At 57.3% G+C, this 19,057-nt stretch overlaps 8 protein-coding genes across 8 annotated transcripts; 3 read left to right on the top strand and 5 right to left on the bottom strand.

Moving 5' to 3' along the window:
• Positions 1 to 535: 535 nt before the first annotated feature.
• L226DRAFT_560997 (uncharacterized protein) lies at positions 536 to 1,739 on the bottom strand. Its single transcript, XM_067683399.1, has 4 exons — positions 1,698 to 1,739; positions 1,304 to 1,643; positions 930 to 1,234; positions 536 to 867 (listed from the first exon to the last, which is right to left on the bottom strand). The coding sequence occupies exons 2-4, from the start codon at positions 1,444 to 1,446 to the stop codon at positions 650 to 652; spliced, it is 666 nt and encodes a 221-aa protein (XP_067534537.1). The 5' UTR covers positions 1,447 to 1,643; positions 1,698 to 1,739; the 3' UTR covers positions 536 to 649.
• A 211-nt stretch (positions 1,740 to 1,950) lies between these two features.
• On the top strand, positions 1,951 to 3,549 carry L226DRAFT_553475 (aldolase). Its single transcript, XM_067682929.1, has 8 exons — positions 1,951 to 2,280; positions 2,345 to 2,473; positions 2,525 to 2,660; positions 2,717 to 2,886; positions 2,941 to 3,021; positions 3,082 to 3,193; positions 3,245 to 3,434; positions 3,490 to 3,549. The coding sequence occupies exons 1-7, from the start codon at positions 2,201 to 2,203 to the stop codon at positions 3,401 to 3,403; spliced, it is 867 nt and encodes a 288-aa protein (XP_067534536.1). The 5' UTR covers positions 1,951 to 2,200; the 3' UTR covers positions 3,404 to 3,434; positions 3,490 to 3,549.
• Positions 3,550 to 3,716: 167 nt separating this feature from the next.
• L226DRAFT_553474 (NAD(P)-binding protein) lies at positions 3,717 to 5,104 on the top strand. The gene is made up of 5 exons (XM_067682928.1): positions 3,717 to 3,802; positions 3,858 to 4,094; positions 4,152 to 4,268; positions 4,321 to 4,507; positions 4,578 to 5,104. Exons 1-5 carry the CDS (start codon positions 3,746 to 3,748, stop codon positions 4,994 to 4,996), a joined length of 1,017 nt encoding a protein of 338 aa, XP_067534535.1. The 5' UTR covers positions 3,717 to 3,745; the 3' UTR covers positions 4,997 to 5,104.
• A 913-nt stretch (positions 5,105 to 6,017) lies between these two features.
• On the bottom strand, positions 6,018 to 7,777 carry L226DRAFT_583364 (uncharacterized protein; the record flags this gene model as incomplete). Its single annotated transcript, XM_067685556.1, has 3 exons — positions 6,018 to 7,028; positions 7,092 to 7,600; positions 7,755 to 7,777. 3 exons carry the CDS (start codon positions 7,775 to 7,777, stop codon positions 6,355 to 6,357), a joined length of 1,206 nt encoding a protein of 401 aa, XP_067534534.1. The 3' UTR covers positions 6,018 to 6,354.
• A 1,097-nt stretch (positions 7,778 to 8,874) lies between these two features.
• L226DRAFT_91975 (uncharacterized protein) lies at positions 8,875 to 9,351 on the bottom strand. Its single transcript, XM_067687337.1, has one exon. The coding sequence runs from the start codon at positions 9,259 to 9,261 to the stop codon at positions 8,986 to 8,988; it is 276 nt and encodes a 91-aa protein (XP_067534533.1). The 5' UTR covers positions 9,262 to 9,351; the 3' UTR covers positions 8,875 to 8,985.
• Positions 9,352 to 11,603: 2,252 nt separating this feature from the next.
• Positions 11,604 to 12,907, top strand: L226DRAFT_535861 (N-terminal nucleophile aminohydrolase). The gene is made up of 2 exons (XM_067681000.1): positions 11,604 to 11,855; positions 11,990 to 12,907. Exons 1-2 carry the CDS (start codon positions 11,656 to 11,658, stop codon positions 12,804 to 12,806), a joined length of 1,017 nt encoding a protein of 338 aa, XP_067534532.1. The 5' UTR covers positions 11,604 to 11,655; the 3' UTR covers positions 12,807 to 12,907.
• A 110-nt stretch (positions 12,908 to 13,017) lies between these two features.
• L226DRAFT_571854 (uncharacterized protein) lies at positions 13,018 to 14,874 on the bottom strand (the record flags this gene model as incomplete). Its single annotated transcript, XM_067684606.1, has 10 exons — positions 13,018 to 13,463; positions 13,539 to 13,939; positions 13,991 to 13,996; positions 14,057 to 14,146; positions 14,196 to 14,253; positions 14,307 to 14,350; positions 14,403 to 14,454; positions 14,509 to 14,565; positions 14,625 to 14,666; positions 14,727 to 14,874. The coding sequence occupies 10 exons, from the start codon at positions 14,872 to 14,874 to the stop codon at positions 13,018 to 13,020; spliced, it is 1,344 nt and encodes a 447-aa protein (XP_067534531.1).
• Positions 14,875 to 15,804: 930 nt separating this feature from the next.
• L226DRAFT_91823 (uncharacterized protein) lies at positions 15,805 to 18,083 on the bottom strand. The gene is made up of 12 exons (XM_067687336.1): positions 17,872 to 18,083; positions 17,609 to 17,751; positions 17,510 to 17,551; positions 17,398 to 17,454; positions 17,288 to 17,339; positions 17,187 to 17,236; positions 17,075 to 17,129; positions 16,935 to 17,021; positions 16,867 to 16,872; positions 16,651 to 16,810; positions 16,350 to 16,593; positions 15,805 to 16,294 (listed from the first exon to the last, which is right to left on the bottom strand). Exons 2-12 carry the CDS (start codon positions 17,748 to 17,750, stop codon positions 15,885 to 15,887), a joined length of 1,305 nt encoding a protein of 434 aa, XP_067534530.1. The 5' UTR covers position 17,751; positions 17,872 to 18,083; the 3' UTR covers positions 15,805 to 15,884.
• Positions 18,084 to 19,057: the final 974 nt, after the last annotated feature.

The following is a 19,057-nucleotide window of genomic DNA, read 5'->3' as shown; positions in this document are numbered from 1 at the left end:
GACCTTGCTTGGACTCGGATAGGACATTGGACCTTGTTTGGACTCGGATAGGACATTGGACCTTACTGTAATTGTAGCGTTTACCCTGGGGCCCCGGGGAACTGGATATCCTACAGGACTCCCCGAGGATAGAGCCGACCCAGGACAGAGCCGACCCAGGACAGAGCCGACCCAGGACAGAGCCGACCCAGGACAGAGCCGACATCCAGGATAGAGCCGAGCAGGACCAGGATGGCGCGAGCCCGACGGATCAAGGCGCGAGCGCGATGGATCAAGCCCAGGATGGCGCGAGCGCGAAGGATCAAGACGAGGATGGCGCGAGCGCGAAGGATCAAGTCCAGGAGGATGGTTGGGGCGAGGGCGAGGTTGGGAGTGGTTGGAGTGGGGATGGATATGGGTTCATGGGATGTAAAAGCGCCACCGGCTCTCGCAAACTTGTACCCTGCTCGCCGTGGAATCTGCACCTTGGCCTTCGGGCCTTCGACTCGAGACAGACCCGTGTGCGAGTGCCTGTTCGATCTCTTACTGGGTGGTTCGGACTTCAACATACTGCATTACGTGCTTGAGCGAGCGCATGAAGCTACATCGCGGCATAGATGGTACAGGCGGAGATCAGAAGTATAAGTACAAGTATACGCAAAACTCGACATCAGTACCCGTTGCGGAGTCCGAGTCGTTCGAGCTGGAGGCGCAGGTCGACGACCTCTTTCTTGAGGTCCAGCAGCTCTCTCTGCGTCTGCAAGAAGCACTGTCTGATTGCTGCTTGAATCTCAGCGGCGCTTTGTGCCTGCCTATTGCAGAGCTCGCTGCGCAGATTACCCTCGATGGCCACCATCCGCTCCTCCACCTGATCCACGATGGAGGGTGCTGTCCGGAAGAAGGTTTTAATGTCAAGGAGGGTCCGATACGCTGGTAGGGCATGAACGCACCGTCGATCGACATCATCGTATCCTCCTTCCGCAGAGTGCGCGTCCTCGTGAGTGCGTGGAACTGGTGCCACTGAGCCTGTTGGGTCGGCGGGGGAGCCTGGGTCGGCGCCGCACGGTAGGAGTCCACCGCGCCGACGTCACCCACAGTGGTGGTTGAGCTGGCATCGTCTTCGGGGGGCTCGGTCAAGTCGCTGAGCTGCGTTTCCTGCGAGGAAGGGTATTCCGACTTGGAGTCCGCCGACGGGTCCCCGTCTTCCTCAGACTCGCTTGGGGAAGGTTGACGGTATGCCATCGCCCACTCCTGGCTGCATTGTGATATCATTGTGAGGTCTCCCGAAAGCATAGGTGTGGCATGAGGAGGGATGAGGACGTACATTCTGACGTTCTTGAGTTGCGACATAGGTGGCGCAACGGTGCCGTCCGGGGGACCGTAATCGAGCTGGACCACATCCTGAGCATGGTTCATCACCGGCAAGGGGCCACGGGGAACGTGAAAGGTGAAGCCTTGACCGTTCATTCCTGCGGCAAGCAGTTCGAGTCGAGGGTGTCGGTCGGAGGACCGAGGTGAAGGAGGAGGGACACCGGATGAGGGGCAGAACTGGTGTCGTCTAATATGCAATACGCTCCGGCTCGTTGTCAAAGAGGTAGGTGCAATGTGCTGAAGACATGCATATGCGCATGGTGCTCTTTGCCCAAATGCCTGCCATGATGTTCCTTCCGATGCCGTTGTCGACACGGTATTGCGAGAAGTTGACACACCGTGCTTACGAGGGGTAGCAGAGCTAGTAGCAGCAGTTCCTGATGCGACCCGTCAGGCTCGCGCAGCTTCACTGGACGTGCTGGCTTCGGATTGAAGCAAAATCAATATGGAAACGCTGTAGAGACCATATACTCATGTACTCACATTGACAAGAAACAACGCGCGGACACCAGCCACAAACTACTAGCCACGTCATACTTCCCACGCCGACTGCACGCTTTTGCACGCCGCTTAATCACCGTTGCCTTTATCCAACCAACATGCAGCTGTTACCAGGTAGCAGAGAAGACTGCGAGTGCATATCAAAGAGAAGAAAGGGAAGAAAGGGATACGACAACACTGCATACGATGGGTACTAGTCTTTTGTAAAGCCACGCTGATACGGGTCAGGTGGCCAGGCGCCAGACGCGGTCATCCATCGGGATGCCTGAGCTCAACTCTAGTGACAGTACCACTGTGTCAGATCTCCTCGACTACCCCACAGAGAGCCCTGCCAAAAGAGATCGAGACCATGAGCCTTGAGAACAATCGCACCCTAGCCATTCTACGCAAAGCGGAGGAAGAAGGTTATGGGATCCTAGCACAAACCTGGTGAGTGTTATGCAACCGTGTGGGGTGCCTTTCTTATCGCTGCAGCTAACGGGTCCTCCAACAGCTACGATGCGAACTGTGTGATCGGATTGGTCCGTGCGGCCGAGCGATGTCGCAGTCCAGCTATCATACAGTTCTTCCCCGTCACTCTCGCCTTCGGAAAGGGCCCTTGGCTTCAGTTCTGCCTCAACGCGTAAGACAACAAACGCAATCCTACGAATAATAATTGATGTCCTCGACATAGTGCTCACCAGGCTTCTGTCCCGATTGCGGTCAACCTCGATCATGCAACCGATCCAGAGCACCTTGAGCTCGCGCTTTCCCTCGCAGAACAGGGAATTGCATTCGACAGCATCATGGTGGACGCTAGTCACGCAGAGGTATGCATCGACGCGCATGTTGTCTGCACGTTAAGTCGACTGACACCCACCAATAGACTGACGAAGAGAACATCGCTCTCGCACGGCCATATGTCGAACGCGCTGAGAAGTGTGGCGTCGCAGTCGAGGTCGAGCTCGGACGCCTTGAAGGTGGAGAGGCCGGGCTGAGGGTGATATCCGACGCCAAGCTGACTAACCCAGAGAAGGCTCTCGCGTTTATTGAGGGGTGAGAATTCGAGTCGGCTTTCGCTCGTAGCCCCCATGCTTATGAATCTCGCAGGACGGGTGCGACGGTACTTGCGCCCAGTATTGGAAACCTTCACGGATCGTACATCAACCCTCCTAACTTCAGACAAGACATGTGAGTAGGTCAACGACCTAGATGATGCCCGTCTTGTTGACGGGTGTGCGCATTTCGCAGCTTGAAAGACCTGCAGAAGACGTTCAAGGGCTCCGTCCCGTTGTGTCTCCACGGTACCGATCAGCTACCGGACGAGCTGTTCAGAGAGTGCATCAAGAACGGCATCTCCAAGGTAAGACATCCCAATTCGACGAGACCTGGAGCGACTCTCAGCATCATGTAGATCAACATCAACAGCTGGGGCCGTGATGTCTATGCCAAGCACTTGTCCGAGGCGTTGGCGAGCAAGCCCTTCCCTGACGCGGTCGAGGACGCAACACAGGCCTTTGAAGCTGTCTGTGAGCGGTTCTTCCACTTGTTCGGATCGGCTGGAAAGGCGTGAAAGAAGAAAACCGTTCCGCAGTCTAACGAAGGCAAGTGGGTCTTGAGTCGGCGCTCTCCTAGTACTCATCCGGTGCGCGACTGCAGGGTCTCTTTGTACGAATATGTCGATGTATACTATGTTTCGTCTCCGTCTACGAGTAGCACCAGTGTTGTCTTCTGAAAAGCTGTCTACGTACACGGTAAGTCTCGGCCCGTAGCAGAGCTCACGTGTCATAGGGGGGCCCCGTCGGCCTTCCTTAGAGGATCCTTCCGGATGAGGTATAAGCTGACGCAATGCAGGACGATAGACCCTGTCGCCAGCCACTCCTCTCGCTCAACCTATCTCTGACTTACTTGCAGGATGTCAGGTAACAACGTCATCCTGATAACGGGAGCGGGAGGCTTCCTTGGTTCGCTGGTGAGTATGGTTTACATGCATATGAAGTGCTCATGGTAACGCCCGTTGCATCCAGTTGGCTCGTGCCCTGCAAACAGATCCGCAAACACCAAATGTCAGGCTTATTCTTGTGGACGTCATCGAACCAAAGGCTCCGTCGGGTTCGAATGCTGTCACCATCAAGGCAAACTTGACGAACCCCGAGGAAGTTGATGCAATCTTCCAGACCGAGTATGGAGTCCCAGACACGGTGTACTGCCTCCATGGCATCATGTCCCGGGGCTCTGAGGATAACTTCGACTTCGGAGTGAAGGTTAGTTCAGTCTTTGCCCTCTCGTATACATGTGCTTCACGTCAGTTTCTGGGCTAGGTCAACATTGACTCTGTTCGGACGGTGCTGGATGCAGCACGCAAGTACGGAGCGAAGGCCGGCCATGTCATCAAATTCATCTTCACATCTTCGTTAGCCGTCTACGGCGGACCGTTGGTACGTTCCCGCCACGTTGCTCCATTAATGCCAAAGCCTGAACGTCCATCAGCCCGACGTCATCGAGCCCAACACGATCGCAACCCCGCAAGGTGCATATGGCATGGGGAAGCTTATCGACGAGATCTTCATCAACGAATACACCCGCCGAGGCTTCGTCGACGGCCGCATCCTCCGGCTACCCACGATCGTGGTGCGTGCCGGAGCACCCTCCGCAGCAGCGTCTTCCTTCATCTCAGGCAAGTACCTCAAGCCCAACTCTTGCACACACCGGCTGCTGACAGGCCTGGGTCTGCTCCCACTCCCCAGGTATCATCCGCGAACCCCTCCAAGGACTCCCCAGCACCTGCCCCATCGGCACGTCGCCCAGCTCTCCCGACCTCGACCTCCCGCTCTGGGTCGCAAGCCCCGAGACAACCATCGCGAACTTCCTGCACGCGCGGCGCATCCCTGCAGACGCCTTCTTCCCGCACACGCGCGTCGTGTGCCTCCCGGGGTTCACGACGACCGTGCGCGAGGAGATCGCCGCGCTCGCCGCCGTCGCGGGCCCCGAGGCCGCCGCGCTGATCAGCTTCGGGGACGACGAGACGAACAGGCGCGTCGTGTCGTCGTGGCCGGCGCGGTTCGATAATACGTATGCGCTTGCGCTCGGGTTCGACGTCGACGAGGGCGGGATGGTGCCGATTGTGCGCCGGTTCCGGGAGCAGCTGCGCGCGGGGGTAGTGTGAGCTCTGGACCGTGGACCGTGGCTCTTGTGGTCTCGTGTTGCCGTGCGGCATTCTGAATACGATGAAGTGCCCCCTTCGTGCTGAAGCCTGACAGTGCTAGGAAGAGGAAGGAAGATTCAGCGGGTGCACTTGCATCCATCTATCTGTCTTCCCATGATAGATGGGACTAACCGTGCCCGTCTGTCGCCCGCTTGCCTCCCTGTCATGCGGGATGCGGGACGGCGTTCCCAACGCTAGCCCTCCGTCCGTCGCACGAACTGTTGTTCGTTCAGAACTCAGAAGGCACGAAAATAGCATGCTGCATAGACGCAAGGGACAGGTGACACGATCCGAACCAGATATTGATATAGACACTTTCGCGAGCGCGGAACAGGGTTCTAAGTAAAACAATACGAATAAGTGATGATGGTGATGGTGAGTGATTCAGAGATGGCAGCAGGGGGACTCGGGGGGCGATCCACAAGCGTGCACGCAACTAGACGTCAACGGGGATAAGATGTGTGTATGTGTGTGGCAGCCAGTGCGACGCGGGGATACGATGCACTAGTACGACGATCTACAGCGTGTACATACGCATTCGTACGGGAAGCGGAACGGGACCATGATCGAAAGTCTGACAAGTACGTACTAATACTAATACTAGTAACGCGTTCCGGGGGGCCAGGTCAAGGCCGCATGCGCTGCGTGCTGAACATATACGCGAAACCACCACTCGGGAAAATTTAGAAGCAACACCAACAAGTCTAAGGTAAAAAAAAAAAAGCGAGCACTGCGCACACTGACACACAACGCGTCCCCAACAACGCAGCGCGACACCGGGGTATCGGGGGGATGGCGACAACAGAGCAAATAAATATTGAAAATGAATATACGGTATGGGTACGTCGAAGACGGATGAAGTCAAAAGAACGGAAGTCGTAAAGGAGCGGGAGGGGTCGTGCGAGAGACGTTAACCAAGAGCAATGAGCAATGAGCAATGAGCAAAGAGCAAATGCAGAGACGGGCGGCCTGCAGCCTACAAAGGGGCCGGCGAGGCCGCTCCTTGCTCATCCGCGAGAGAGCCTGAGGCGCGACCCGACGCCCGCCCGTGTGCCACCCATACCGCGGCGCGCGAAGGAAAGGAAAAACCGGGTCCCAACAAACACACAAGCACACAACAAGCAAGCACAAACACGAGAGAGACCAAACGGGAGAGAAAAGGAGAACGAGGAGGGCGTTCGGCCAGGTATCATTTTTCACGATCGATCCCCCAAAGGCCAAACGTCGGGCGTCGAACGAGGCCCCAGTCCTCTCCATCCGTCCATCGGTAGCTGTCCATGCGCCCTCCTCCGCGCCCTTCAAGGGCCCTCCTCCTTCCTTTACCAGTTCATCGTGTTGTCACGCAGGATGGGCGTGCCGATGACAGGACGGCGCTCGCGCATGTTCGGGTTGAACGGATCCTCAGAAACGGCGCCCGTCGCGTTGTGGTCCTGGGCCGTGCGCAGAGAGTCCGCCGCATAGTAGAACGAGCGGCGGCGCTGGCCACCGACCGAGTCGCGGTCGAACTCGTGGTCGTCGGGCGGCGCGCCAACGAACTCCTGCTCGTGCGGGTCCGAGAGGCGGCGGTGCGCGAGCTCGCGGCGCTGCTTGATGGCGCGGAAGACGAGGAAGCCCAGGATGAGGAGCGTGATCGCGCCGAGCGACGTGACGACGCCAATGATTGCGTTCTCGCGCGTCTTCGACGACGAGCTGGCACCGGAGGACGAGGCATCGCTCGAACCAGAGCCAGATCCAGATCCAGATCCATTGTCCGTGGTGGTGGAGACACTGGTGACGGGGAAGGTCGAGACGACGTGCTTGGCGAGGTCGCTGTACGGGGACGAGAGCGCAGTGTAGAACGCCGAGCTCAGCACCTTGAGCTGCTGAGCGAGGACGTCGACGGACTGATTGGGGATCCATGCGAGCCACATCGTCTCGAGGAGGCCGATATCGGCGGCGCTCTTGTAGTCATCGGGGACGTGCACGCGGAGCTGGTAGGTCTTCACCTGGTCAGCTGTATAATAGAATCGAGGACATCAATAAGAGCTCGTTGAGATGATGCGCATGAGAGTCTTACCAGTCAGGCTCAGCGAGGCCTGGAGGAGGGGAGACATCCACGCGAAGATCTGCGACGAGGAGTTCGTGTTCTTCACCACGAACTCCCAGTTGAGGCCCGAGTCGAAGAGGAGCGAGATCAGCGAATAGCCCGACAAGTCGGGGTCAGACGGCTTGGAGCCCTCAGCGGGGAAGATCTGCGTCGGGAGGCCTGACGGGAGCGGCGCCTGCGTCGGCTTGGTGTCCGCGGCAGAGGAGGGATTGACCGTGAACGTGGTCGTCGGCTCGTCGGGGTCCGTGAGCGACGATGTCGGCGTACCCGTCGAGGACGGCTGCGAGGCGACGGCGAGAGACGTGTCCGTGACAAACGTGAACTGTGAGTTGATCGACGGGGTGACGGAGAGCGAGAACGACGTCGAGGTCGTATTGAACGCGATCGAGGACGAGGTGACCGACGGCAGACTGATGATCGTTCCGTTGGAGGAGGCCGACGAGGTGATGTTCGCGCTCACGCCCGAAGTGATGCTCGCGCTGGAGGCCGACGTGATGGTCGCGTTGCCGGAGAACGTGATGGTCGAGTTGTCGCTGACGGTGACAGATACGCTGACACTGGAGCTCGAGTTACCCGGAGCACCAGTGATAGAGGCACTGAGATTATAACGTTGTCAGTAAAGCGCCCTGATACCCAAGTACGCATACTACGAGCATTGCGAACATACCTGATGCTCGACGAGGTAATAGACGCGCTGTCGCTGCCAGTTATAGAGGCAGAGCCGGAAGCCGAGGAGTTGCCAGGAGCACCAGTGATCGACGCAGAGGACGACGAGGTGATGTTGCTACCCGGGAGAGAGATGGGGAGGGAGATGGAGAAGGGGTCCGTTGTGGTCGACGCGGACGAGGAGCCAGGAGCCGACGTGATCGAGCCCGAGGGGGCGGACGTGATCGAAGCGGACGCGGACGAGTCGCTCGACGACGGGTGGGGGTTTAAGACCGAAGATAACCACGACGAAAGGGGATCCACGCTCGTGCTCGAGGACGAAGCGGAGTCCGATGGAGTGACGGAGGCAGAGTCCGAACCACTGACGGGAGCCGACGTGATCGTCGCGGAGGCAGAGTCAGACGTGCTCGCGGAGTCGGACGTCACGGCTGCGGATGAAGACGAGTCGCTCGACGTCGGCTGCGGGTTGAGGATAGACGACAGCCACGAGGAAAGAGGATCTACGCTCGTGCTTGAGGATGAGGCCGAGTCCGATGCGGCCGCAGTGGAAGATCCTGCATCGGTCGTCGAAGGTGCGTCAGTCGTTGAGGCCGCGTCCGAAGTGGATGATACGTCAGTCGTGGTCGGAGCATCGGTGGTCGAGGCGATCACGGACGAGTCGGAACTCGTGGGCTGGGGGTTGAGAATCGAGGACAGCCACGAGGAGAACGGGTCCACACTTGAGGAGGTCGTCGAGGACACCGAGTCGGTGGTGGAGATCGATGTGGGGGTATCGGTGACGCTTGCTGACGTCGAGTCTGTTGTCGATGCCGAGACGGAGCTGGTCGTCGACGCAGAGACGGAGTCCGTCGTTGATGCAGATACCGAGTCCGAAGTAGACGCGGATGCGCTTGATGACGCTGATGCAGAGTCCGACGCTGAGGAGGACACACTGGTGGAGCTTGCGGGAACCAAGGAGGTCGTCGGGTCAGGCTGACCAAGGTCGCCTATGGCGGACCCGAGGCCACCGGTGGCGTCACCCAGGATGTCCCCAAGATCCCCGCCGAGACTACCGAGGAGGTCACCGGTGTCACCTATGAGAGAGGGTCAGCTATACTGCACTCGTGCACAGCGCATGGCGACTGAAGAGAACAAAGTCTCGGCTTGAGAACGGAGACAATTCCGGGGCACGGAGCTCACCTGCCCCGGTATATGCTCCTCATAACGCCGAGCATATTCCAGAGTAGATGAGTGATGGTCGTAAGACCCCAATAAGTCCCGTTTGGCACCGGTGAAGAGACGTTCTCATATTGCCGTGAAACGACGTCTGCGGCGTCGTCTGTGAGGCGCGATGTGCCAAAAATGGGAAGTGATCGGTGGCGATCGAACAAGCGCCCAGTCGCGTAACTACGCCGCAGCGCGACGGGGTAATGTCGCCGGACGAGCTGAAGGCGCCAACAACGGCGACGCTACAGCAGAGAACCACGTTGGGCATGGCTCGTGCTGGGATGGGGAAGAGCCCGCGATGAGATGTTATCCCGCATGAAGATCAACAGTTTCGGTGATGATCACACGGGCGTCGCGACATCGCCGCGCACGGAGACAGCGCTTGCAGCAACCCCTCGACGCGATTTTGGCAATGCGAGGTGCTCGGGGCCGCAGGCAGCCATTGAAGGATGAAGGGAGGAATGGAATGGGGGAGTGAATGTTGCAGGGGACGATCCCGCCGCTGGCGAGATGGGGAGAGCGACGGCTCGGTGTGGCATTTGCTACGGTTCATGCTAGAGCGACTGGCATCTGAAGGACTGTGCAGCGACGGGGGGGGGGGGGGGGGGGGGGGGGGGGGGGGGGGGGGGGGGGGGGGGGGGGGCAGAGACGGGCGGTCGCTCGCGGGGGTATAGCGGGCCAAGGTGGGGAAAGAGAGGGCAGACAACAGACGAACGGGCTGGGCGACGATGGAGGACGAAACCGAGGCGAAGGACAGAGGATAGCGAAGTGGTGACACACTCACCAAGAACGCCACCGAGACCACGCTCTCTCAGGAGGTCTGCAACAAGGTCGCGCTTGATAGCGAGAGACCGGCGGGCATGGGACGAGTGGAAGGACGAGCGAGTCGCGTCGACTTGGAGGGCAGAAGCAAGCAGAGAGGCGAGGAGAACGTTAGAGAAGATCATATTGTTGTTGTTGCTGGGGGAGAACGAAGACCTTGAGGGCGATGCGCTGACGAGCAGGACGGCGGGACGCGTCCGCCTGGAGGGAGGGAGGGAGCAAGGAGCGTGGGGCTGCTATGGAGGGCAGAGGAAGGAAGTGAGAAGAGAATGCCGTACAGCCCGAGACGTCGCTCCCAGCAGATCGAGGTTTTGTACGAAACAGACACAGACGGCGGTCGGTCCAAGACAGCGAGGGCAACTGCCAGGCTGTGTTCCCGCCCTCCTCAAGTGGCGCTTATTTGGTCCCGTCGCTGCATCATCCTCTTCTGATCATCATTTTTCGCCATTTCTCCTCCCAAAATCCCCACCAGCCTCTCTTCTCATAAACGTCGCTCTCTTGCGGTCGTATGCACATACAACCGCAAGCGCATTAACAGATCCTGTCGACGCCTCGAGGGAGGAGGAGCGCTGGCAAGAACCACGCCGCCATGGAAACCACATTCGCATCCAGGCGCCAACGCTCGCCACGCCCAGCGTCGCCGCGTGTCTTCACGCCGGAGATGGCAGTGGACTGTGCCTGTTTGACAGACTAAACGACCACCGACAAGCCCAAGTACAATGCGGGCAGCGGTCGAATATGGACCCCCTGGGGAGGTCTACGTGCTGCCGTGAACGCGGCCGTCGTACTTACCGCGGACGCGTCGCTTCTGGCCACCCGTACAGTACCCGTCTCCGACGCCCGGACCGCTTCCAGCCGGTTAACCTCCCGCGCAGATTCGCCACAGGCCTGCTTCCATGCATATACTCTTCATGTATGCCGACAGTGGGCAGCGGCACGTCTCCTACATCTGTCGAACTCCATCCAACATTCAGATGAATCAGATCTCTTGCAGTGAGCTTGATCTTATACATTTCTCCAGATGGTCGCTGCTAGTTCTCTTACTGTAAAACAGCGGCTTTGACGTAAATTCGCTGCTGTTCTGACTACGTCAAGGCAGGTCAAGGTGGGCAGTGCTAGCCGGTCGAACGTCTGCCCAAGATTGAAGACGCTTGCCGTTGGCCAGCGCATGAACTCACCGGGTAATCGCTCAGAGCGACCTGGCAGTGGAAGTGTAGATCACCGAGTAAGCCTTCTCCCATCATCATCTTCTACAATTCCATCTCCTGTTAGCTTATTGGCTGTACTGCACCTCTCATGCACGCCTGAACAGGTCCGTCGAATACTACTTCCTATGACCGTAAGAAGATCCTTCATAATGTTATCGGCGTGGTCCCCTGGTAAGCGGATCAGTGCTCGCGTCTGTTTCCCATTCACGACGGAGAAAGTCTTACTTGCCTTGAGCGATCGACCAAGTTCGAATCGAGTCGCATCTATCGCGCAGGGCGGCGATTGTGCGATGTATGAAGTTTGAACACTCGCAGACCCTGACAAGGGCTATCGTATGTTCATACAACGCTCTTGCCGGATAGACGTGGGCTTGTATGACATCACTCAGCTCAGGTCCCTCACAACACGATGTTCAGGAGCTGAAGGAGAGCGGTATATATAAATACACGAGCGAGCGGTGGAACCCATACGTCGACGACACCTGACCCGCCCGCTTTAAACACGCGGCGACCCCTGCTGGTGATATAAAGGACGGGCGTATCTCTGGCCTAGGAGGTGTGTATCTTCATATCTCCGCCTACATCCCACGCTCGAACTGATCAAACGACGTCATTGCACAGACAGGAGCACAATGTGCAGGTGGTTCGCGTACTTGTCAACGACGGAGCCTTGCCTCCTCGAGGATGTGCTAATCCTCCCCGACCATGCGATCGCGAAACAAGTTCACGATCGTTATTTGCCTTATCTCTTCCACTATGACCCTGGGACTACAAAACGGGAGATCAGCCTCCGTAATAGCCCCTTCAACCTTGATGGGCTTGGTGTTGTCTGGTGAGTGGCGAGGTCGTCATAAAGCCGTTTAGCTGCACAATCCTGTGAGAGTCCGATATCAAGCGGACCCGTCTGACGTTTGAAAGCTGTGCATATGGTCAAAGGTTCGAAGCGCTGATGACCATCACTCCCAGGTACACCGACGCACGAGCAGGCTTTGGCGAGTGCGCCGGCCCGCGTCCAGTGACCTACAAGATGCTCCGGCAGCCCACGGCAGACCCGATCTTCCAGAGCATCGCCGCGAACACGACCGCGCACTGCGTGTTCGCGCACATCCGCGCCGCGTCGGGCGCGACGGCGATCACGACGTACAACAACCACCCGTTCGCGTTCGGGCGGCACGCGTTCATGCACAACGGCGTCGTCGCGCACTTTGACGAGATCAAGCGCGCGATGGCCCTCGAGCTCTCCGACGAGGCGCACGTCCGCGTGAAGGGCACCACGGACTCGGAGATGCTTGCCGCGCTGTTCTTCACGTACCTCGAGGAGCGCAAGGGCCCGGCGGTGTGGGAGGACCAGCACCCGCTTGAGGAGATGAAGGAGTGCCTGGAGAGAGCGGTGACGAAGGTGCTGCAGTTGCAGGAGGAGGTCCTCGGCAAGGTGGGGAGGACGCCGGACCCGTCGAGCTTGAATTTGGCCATAACGGATGGGGAGCAGCTCCTTGCGATACGGTTCAGGAACCACGAGACCGAGCATCCTCCGTCGCTCTATCTCTCGACGCGCGCGGGAGTTGCGCTCAACAGGAAGTTCCCTGGGCACCCGGACCTGGATGGCGTTGACAACGGCGCGCAGAACCTGAAGGGCGAGGACGAGCATGGGGACCATGTGATCATCGCCAGCGAGCCCACGACGTTCCGAAAGGAGGACTGGGAGCTGATCCCGAAAAACCAGTGCGTAATGATCGGGCGGGACATGGCCGTGAGGCATGCCCCAGTCGAGGTCAAGTTTTAGATTTCACAAGAACTGTCAGTACATACCCCGTTGTGTTGTAGCGCACGAGTAGGATCCCCCAGCGGCAGGCATAGCAAATGGATGTAATATATGCGATCATCAAGTCATGCAGAGAAGGTAGATAGAACACAGCTCAAGCATCCGAGAAACCGTCCACACATGAGCGGGAGCTATGTACAGAGTCGCGATCGATGCCCAGAGAACCAGCTCGTCACATCCCAGGTGGCCTGACCTTCGCGTCCAGAGGATACGACTGTTGTTGCGGGGCCCGCAGAGGCTGCAGAGGCTCGCTGCTGCCGGCGCTGCTGCTGCCATCGGCAGACTGGCCTTCCGTGGGCGCGGATGAGCTTGCGGGCATGACCGAGCCATCGGCCGCCCCAGAGTCGCTCTCCCAGGAGCCGTACCCGGGTGGTAGCCTGCCGGAGTTGGAACGGGCGAGTAACGGGACGGGGCCGCCGTCCATGTGCCTCTCGTCGTCATAGCCCCCAGCAGAGGAGCCGGCCTGGCTCCAGGGCTGAGGTTGTTGTCCGTACTTGGCAGCGGTTACGTTCGTGACACCGCCGGCGGAGCCGAAGCCTGAGGGGCTGGAGAGCAAAGCATGTGTTTCAAAGTTCGCGGAGTCGGGAGGGCTTCCGAAGTCGTACCTCGAACCTGCAGCTGTTTGGAAGGAGGGTACAGAGCAGTCAGCTCACCGGGAGAGGTGCAAGGTGCTAAGACACGGAGCGAACTCACTATATGCGCTTGTGGCGGTGAAGGGAGTTACACCGCTCATCTCATTGTCTTGGTATGACGAGGGGCGGTACTCCTGCGTGAGGTCCAGTGGCTTGGGCCCTCGAGCCTGCCGTCGAGCTCTCCAGAGGAAGAAACCCATCACACCGGCGGCGATAGCGCCGCCCACGCCGCCGACTACACCACCGACGATGGGTCCAACCTTGGAGGAGCTGGATGATGATGACGAACTCGCGGCAGCAGGGGCGGTGGTGGATGAGGAGTCCATCGTGGAAGCGGTGATGGAGTCGGAGACACTCTGGGTGGTGGATACAGTGTCGTTCTTTGTCGTCGACGCGCACTTCGTGAAGGTGTTGTTGTTCGTCGCGGCCAAGTCCTTGACCATGTTCTCCTTCGACCATACGCTGCTCGGGCATGAAAAGATGCCCATGTGGAGAGAGGCATATGTGACTCACTAGAACCTGGACGACCAGACAGACTCTCAATAAGTTATCGTGCATGCAGCAGGAATATGCACGCACCAATCTTCCGTAGTCCAGAACACGTCGTATATGTTGCGATCGATCTTGATCGCCTTGTTGCAGACTGCTTGCTGGATGTCGTTGGGTAATCTGGACAGACGTGAGCATGGTGCCCATGCACGAGACGAGTGAGACTGACGTCTTGTTCGCTGCTCGCGGGTGGCAGTTCCCCGCGTAGAGGCTGTACGCTCCCTTGCCTGAGTCCCACTTAGCCATCTTCGACATCGACATCGCCAACAGTGGAGCTCACCTGCGTCGATACCAACCTCACCGAGTTGGGTGTCGTACTGACAGCTGTGGAATGTCAGTGGGACTATGAGAGAAAACGGGAAAGGAGAGGACGTACTTCATACACAACATGCTCAGCACGAACGCGACCGTATTACAACAGCACGATGCTGCAAAGCAAAGTGCTCAGGAAGAGTATCGCAGGAAGTAACTTCAGCACTCACAAACTTGGTCATCACAGCTGTCTCCTGGGGTATTCGGAAAGAACTTTGGCACGGTATCTGCGTGCAATGCTCTGAGCACACCACATCACGAGTCGAGTCTGGACGAGCACACTGACAGCTAGGGTTGCATATTTGCCTCAATTGCTGGTATGTTTCGCCTGACGGAGGCGAGTGTTGAGAACAGAGGATGTGGGACGTAGACTGTGGATAGTACTCACAAGGTGTCTCGCCAACGGCATCCGTGTACCAGTCCAACTGCGCGCTCGCGCACTTCAGATAGTCGGCCGCTGATACGCCGATCGACTCGGACCACAGCGGGAGAGTGAGAAAAGCATAGAGGAAGGTTGAGCGGAGCCATCGAGGCATCGTGATCGAAGTAGCCAAGAGACACGCGAGGACGGGAGGAGGTGGCTTAGGTGGACGTTCAACAAAGAAATCCAGGAGAAGTGGTGATTGGGGGAATCGGGGTGCCCACCCCAGCTAGCTAGAAGAGCTGGATGGCCGTCAGTTTGTCGTCCAGAAACTCGAGCAGCAGGACGTGCGTAGTTACCGAAGGGTACGCAATGGTGGTGGGGAGAAGAAAAGGATAGCAATGTTGACGAGCCCGCCCTGGCCCAATTGCCATAGCCGAGAGCATAGCATCGCGCAAGCAGCATTGCGTGGGGCCTGGCCGGAGGGTCGGCAACAAGATTGACGTCGCTCGGGTGAGTCGTTACCGATCGTCGTTGGGAGCCTCAACCGTTCTTCCTTTAATGAAGCCATCATATCTTCAATTGTTACTCACCGCACAGTGCTTCCAGTGAGATCTCAAAGTTTTGAAGACCTTGCGAATGCATGGCTTTCCTACCGTCCATGCCAAGCCTAATACACGGCGAAGTGGCGTTGATTCAGCGCTGAGGGGAGTCGAGAAGTGCGGCTGGAGTGCGTACAGACTGATGGATTGATCTGAAACACTGCATTGCAAATGCAGACTAGTGGCGGTGTCCAGCGGTGCCGGCCAGGTACAACTTGGCTCACACCCTGGGCTACTTAGAGCAGTATGTAACCAGTGCGATATTGACTGAACGGTGCTTTACAGAACTCGCAGTAGCGCGCTCTCAATCATTGTGCATCCTGCATACCGGAGTTGGGGAACCTTCCTACACGACCGGCGTCGAGGAAGGAAGCTGCGATCACAATTGTCAAGACGTGGGATCGCGCTCATAACCCAGGTCTGATGACACAATAGATGAACGCATCTATTGCGTTGGTAACAATATTGCGGAGCAGCTTACTTAGAATGATTATGAGTTAGTCAATAGTACAAGCGTATGATACGAGCCGACCGTCAATGTTATAGTGTCCCTTGAACCGACGCCATTCGTGTTCGACGTTCGTTAGTAGGCTCTAGTCGGTACCCTCCTCAAGGGGGCAAGCGGCATGTTTCTGACATGGTCGTCCGGCATATATGTCCTAGTAGTGGGCGGAGGAGGAAGATCGCGTACGCTGCGACGTTCCTGTCTGGCCTGGTACCCCTGCGATTCTGAATCTTGAGTTTCCATTCCGGGGCCAAACATATACGGCTGATTTCCCCATGAGCGGTACGCCGGAGGAAGACGATCAGAGGCGGAACGGAAGAGTTCGATGAGGCCAGCATCCTCGTGGCGGAGAGACTCCATGGAGGCCATGGTACCGAGATCAGTGTTGTAGGACGACATACGCCGTCCCCAGGATTCTGTCGTATGTCCCATGTCCGAGGAGCCACCCTCGTCGGAGGGTAAGCTTGGTCTCAAGGATTCGGCGCGGACTGACTATATTGTGAGTTCGCAAAACCTACTATGGGAACAATGCAGAGTACTCACATGCGCCGATACTTGAAGATGGCAAGACAGAGCTCAACATCGGACTCGAATAGCTGGTGTGGCGGCTAGGGTATAGCTGTGTCCGGGACTTGCGGTTTCGTCGTCCCCTCCAGAACATGTAGAGTCCACCAAGAAGAAGGAGCCCTGCTACGGCGCCCAAGACACCGCCGACGATGGCTCCGGCGTTGGAACGATGGGTGGTATTACTCGAACTGTCTGGAATAGTAGTCGGAATAGATGTATCCTGGACACACCAAGGTCAAGATACCGTACGAAAACAGAGTGACTAGGTATCGCGCACCGATGAGGTGATGCTCGAGGTCGTCTCAGCGCCGTTGGAACCTCCGGGATAGAAAGCCGTCGGGGAGTAGGAAGATGAGCTGCTATGATCGGGGCAGTGCGTGAAGGTATTGTTATTATTGGCAGCGTGATCTTTGGCGGCATTCTGTTTAGTGAAGATACTGGCACAAAGTGTCAGTTTCGTAACCCAGGTGGCAATTCTAGAACAATTACGCACTAAAACCTACGCATAGATTCGTGCATCAGCACAATATTCGCGTCATGACTGCCAGTGGGTGGACATACCATGAGCCATCATCCCAACCTCCGTACAGGAAGTCATCCAACCGGATGTTCTCGTTGCACGCGGCCTTCTGAACGTCCGTAGGGAGCCTGAACAAGGAGATCAGCGTATGCAACATCATTGTCTGCAAAAAAAAACGCACGAATGGTTGGTCCCTACGCCACATGTTCCTTTGTATAAGCTGTATGCGCCCACACCTGTAGTACATCGGACAGTTAGCAACAACTCCGAAGACGGATCTGAATCACCCATACCTGCGTCGATACCGGAACTTATATCCCCGTTGACAGTATCGTACTGGCAGCTGAGTAGAGATGAGAAGGGAATCGCCTCGGCCGCTTCGACGAACACTCACTTCATGCATAACATGCTGAGCTGGAATGCAACAGTGTTGCAACAGCACGCCGCTACTGAGTTTGTCAACGAAAATCCTTAGTACGTCAGCTGAAGAAGCGCGTCACGCACAGACTTGGTCATTGCACTGATCGCCCGGCGTGTCCGGACGGAATCCAGGAACCTCATCTACCGCAAGACATTAGCATTAGACCTGTGCATGCGTGACTCGATCGATACTTACAGTCTGGGTTGCAGATGCGTCGCAAACGTTGGTACGTGTCGCCTAGGGACACAGTACATTAATAGTATTCAGTGATATGATGTCAAGAGGTCCACTTACAAGGAGTTTCTCCAACTACACTCGTGTACCAATCCAGCTGGTTGCTGGCGCAGGTTGTGTTGCCGGCGTGCACTCCGGGAATGCAGGATATAGCCGCTGTCGCTAGAACGAATGCGAGAGACGAATGTGCCAGCCGGACCATGCTTTCGTCGAAGCGAGAGATTACGGGCAGAACCGAGGGTAAGGGGTAGAGTTCAAGTTGAGCAAGGCCATCTCGAGACGTAGAAAAAGAGAGCAGGAGAGGCGGTGAAGCGTCATCTTACATGATGTCTCAAGGATGCTTGAAGCCGCAGCAGTTGCGGCGGTGAACGCGCCAGCCCGCCACGAGATCGCAGACGTCTCCGGCCTGACCGAGCAAGAGGATCAATACGTACAATGCCCACGGACGCACCTGTTCAAACGCAGATCAGCGACGTCAATATGGGCCGTCGAGTACGCTAGCACTGCATGGAGGACGAGTTGATGTCATGGACGATCTAACTCCTCTGCCGGATGCACAGGGACGGTGGCGCATGTTGATACCGCCGCATTGAGCCCTCATCATCTGCTATCATGCGATGATTTGGTTCATTATTCCTGAGGCACCAGGGAAGAAGGCCATACCTCTGATCACACCGGACGCAGGTTGTCATGGTACCAGCTGTAGTTGAGGAGGCGGGGAAGTGCAGTATCCTGTACAGGGCATCAGTGTTTTGATCGAGGTACAAATGAACCAGCGGATTGAAGCAAAGATAGTAGATACATACCTAGGTGGATTGGGCGGGGGAACTTCACGCCTACATAAGGAATGAACTGGGAGCAGGCTCCGGAAATATTTGCATGTTGATTCGCCGCAGACGTGAAGTATCAGCAATGGTCGTCCGAGCTGGACACACGCCTCAGGGGCATGAGAGGTGTGGCGGGTTCCAAAGCACGCCAGGCATTCTCCTCCGCGGGTCTGCCTCCGATGGCACTCTTCGTCTGTGCACATGCAGCTCTGACGACGTGGGCCTCAATGCCGTCCCTGGGTGGATGTTCCTGCAGGGTCTTTGCGTTCCCATGAGCAGCGGTATGCTGCAGACGAAGAAGCACAAGGCAGGATCTCCGTCGAGTTCGCAAACAGTAGAATTGCGCGAAGAAAACATGGACAATGCGATATGGGAATTGGCGAAGGTTGCACTCGAAGTACTGAGTCGAAGTTCGGAGAGCTCTGCCAAGCAAGGTCAAGGTCATCGCCACCACGAGGTCTTCTCCCCATTGATGGCGATTGCCGAACCCTCGAGCGTCTGTTGAAACCTCCATCGTTGAATTTATACGCATGCCAATGTCCTAGAGCTTGAGAGGAGGCTCTGGCCGCAACCCGAGGCTACAGAGCCTGTACGTATTCGGTATTCTACGAGTGGCTTGGGAACTCGCACAGGCCTGACAGATCAAAACGTTCGGTCGGCTGAAACTCAGAGCGTAAGATGC

This window comes from Lentinus tigrinus (assembly GCF_003813185.1).
Source record: "Lentinus tigrinus ALCF2SS1-7 unplaced genomic scaffold L226scaffold_15, whole genome shotgun sequence".
Lineage (NCBI taxonomy): Eukaryota > Fungi > Basidiomycota > Agaricomycetes > Polyporales > Polyporaceae > Lentinus > Lentinus tigrinus.
This window is presented reverse-complemented; position numbering and strand designations above follow the sequence as displayed.

Bases quoted from the DNA above. Each gene is read 5' to 3' on its own strand.
- L226DRAFT_560997 (XM_067683399.1), bottom strand. From the start codon at position 1,446: ATGAACGGTCAAGGCTTCACCTTTCACGTTCCCCGTGGCCCCTTGCCG. The intron at 1,235-1,303 runs GTACGTCCTCAT...ATCACAATGCAG, and splicing joins CAACTCAAGAACGTCAGAAT to CCAGGAGTGGGCGATGGCAT. The intron at 868-929 runs GTGCGTTCATGC...TCTTCCGGACAG, and splicing joins TACGATGATGTCGATCGACG to CACCCTCCATCGTGGATCAG.
- L226DRAFT_553475 (XM_067682929.1), top strand. From the start codon at position 2,201: ATGAGCCTTGAGAACAATCGCACCCTAGCCATTCTACGCAAAGCGGAG. The intron at 2,474-2,524 runs GTAAGACAACAA...TCCTCGACATAG, and splicing joins CTTCAGTTCTGCCTCAACGC to TGCTCACCAGGCTTCTGTCC. The intron at 3,022-3,081 runs GTGAGTAGGTCA...CGCATTTCGCAG, and splicing joins CCTAACTTCAGACAAGACAT to CTTGAAAGACCTGCAGAAGA.
- L226DRAFT_553474 (XM_067682928.1), top strand. From the start codon at position 3,746: ATGTCAGGTAACAACGTCATCCTGATAACGGGAGCGGGAGGCTTCCTT. The intron at 4,095-4,151 runs GTTAGTTCAGTC...TTTCTGGGCTAG, and splicing joins ACTTCGACTTCGGAGTGAAG to GTCAACATTGACTCTGTTCG. The intron at 4,269-4,320 runs GTACGTTCCCGC...AACGTCCATCAG, and splicing joins CCGTCTACGGCGGACCGTTG to CCCGACGTCATCGAGCCCAA.
- L226DRAFT_91823 (XM_067687336.1), bottom strand. From the start codon at position 17,750: ATGGTCCGGCTGGCACATTCGTCTCTCGCATTCGTTCTAGCGACAGCG. The intron at 17,237-17,287 runs GTGAGTGTTCGT...ATCTCTACTCAG, and splicing joins CTCAGCATGTTATGCATGAA to CTGCCAGTACGATACTGTCA. The intron at 17,022-17,074 runs GTGCGTTTTTTT...CTCCTTGTTCAG, and splicing joins GGCGTAGGGACCAACCATTC to GCTCCCTACGGACGTTCAGA.
- L226DRAFT_535861 (XM_067681000.1), top strand. From the start codon at position 11,656: ATGTGCAGGTGGTTCGCGTACTTGTCAACGACGGAGCCTTGCCTCCTC. The intron at 11,856-11,989 runs GTGAGTGGCGAG...CATCACTCCCAG, and splicing joins GATGGGCTTGGTGTTGTCTG to GTACACCGACGCACGAGCAG.
- L226DRAFT_91975 (XM_067687337.1), bottom strand. From the start codon at position 9,261: ATGCCCAACGTGGTTCTCTGCTGTAGCGTCGCCGTTGTTGGCGCCTTC.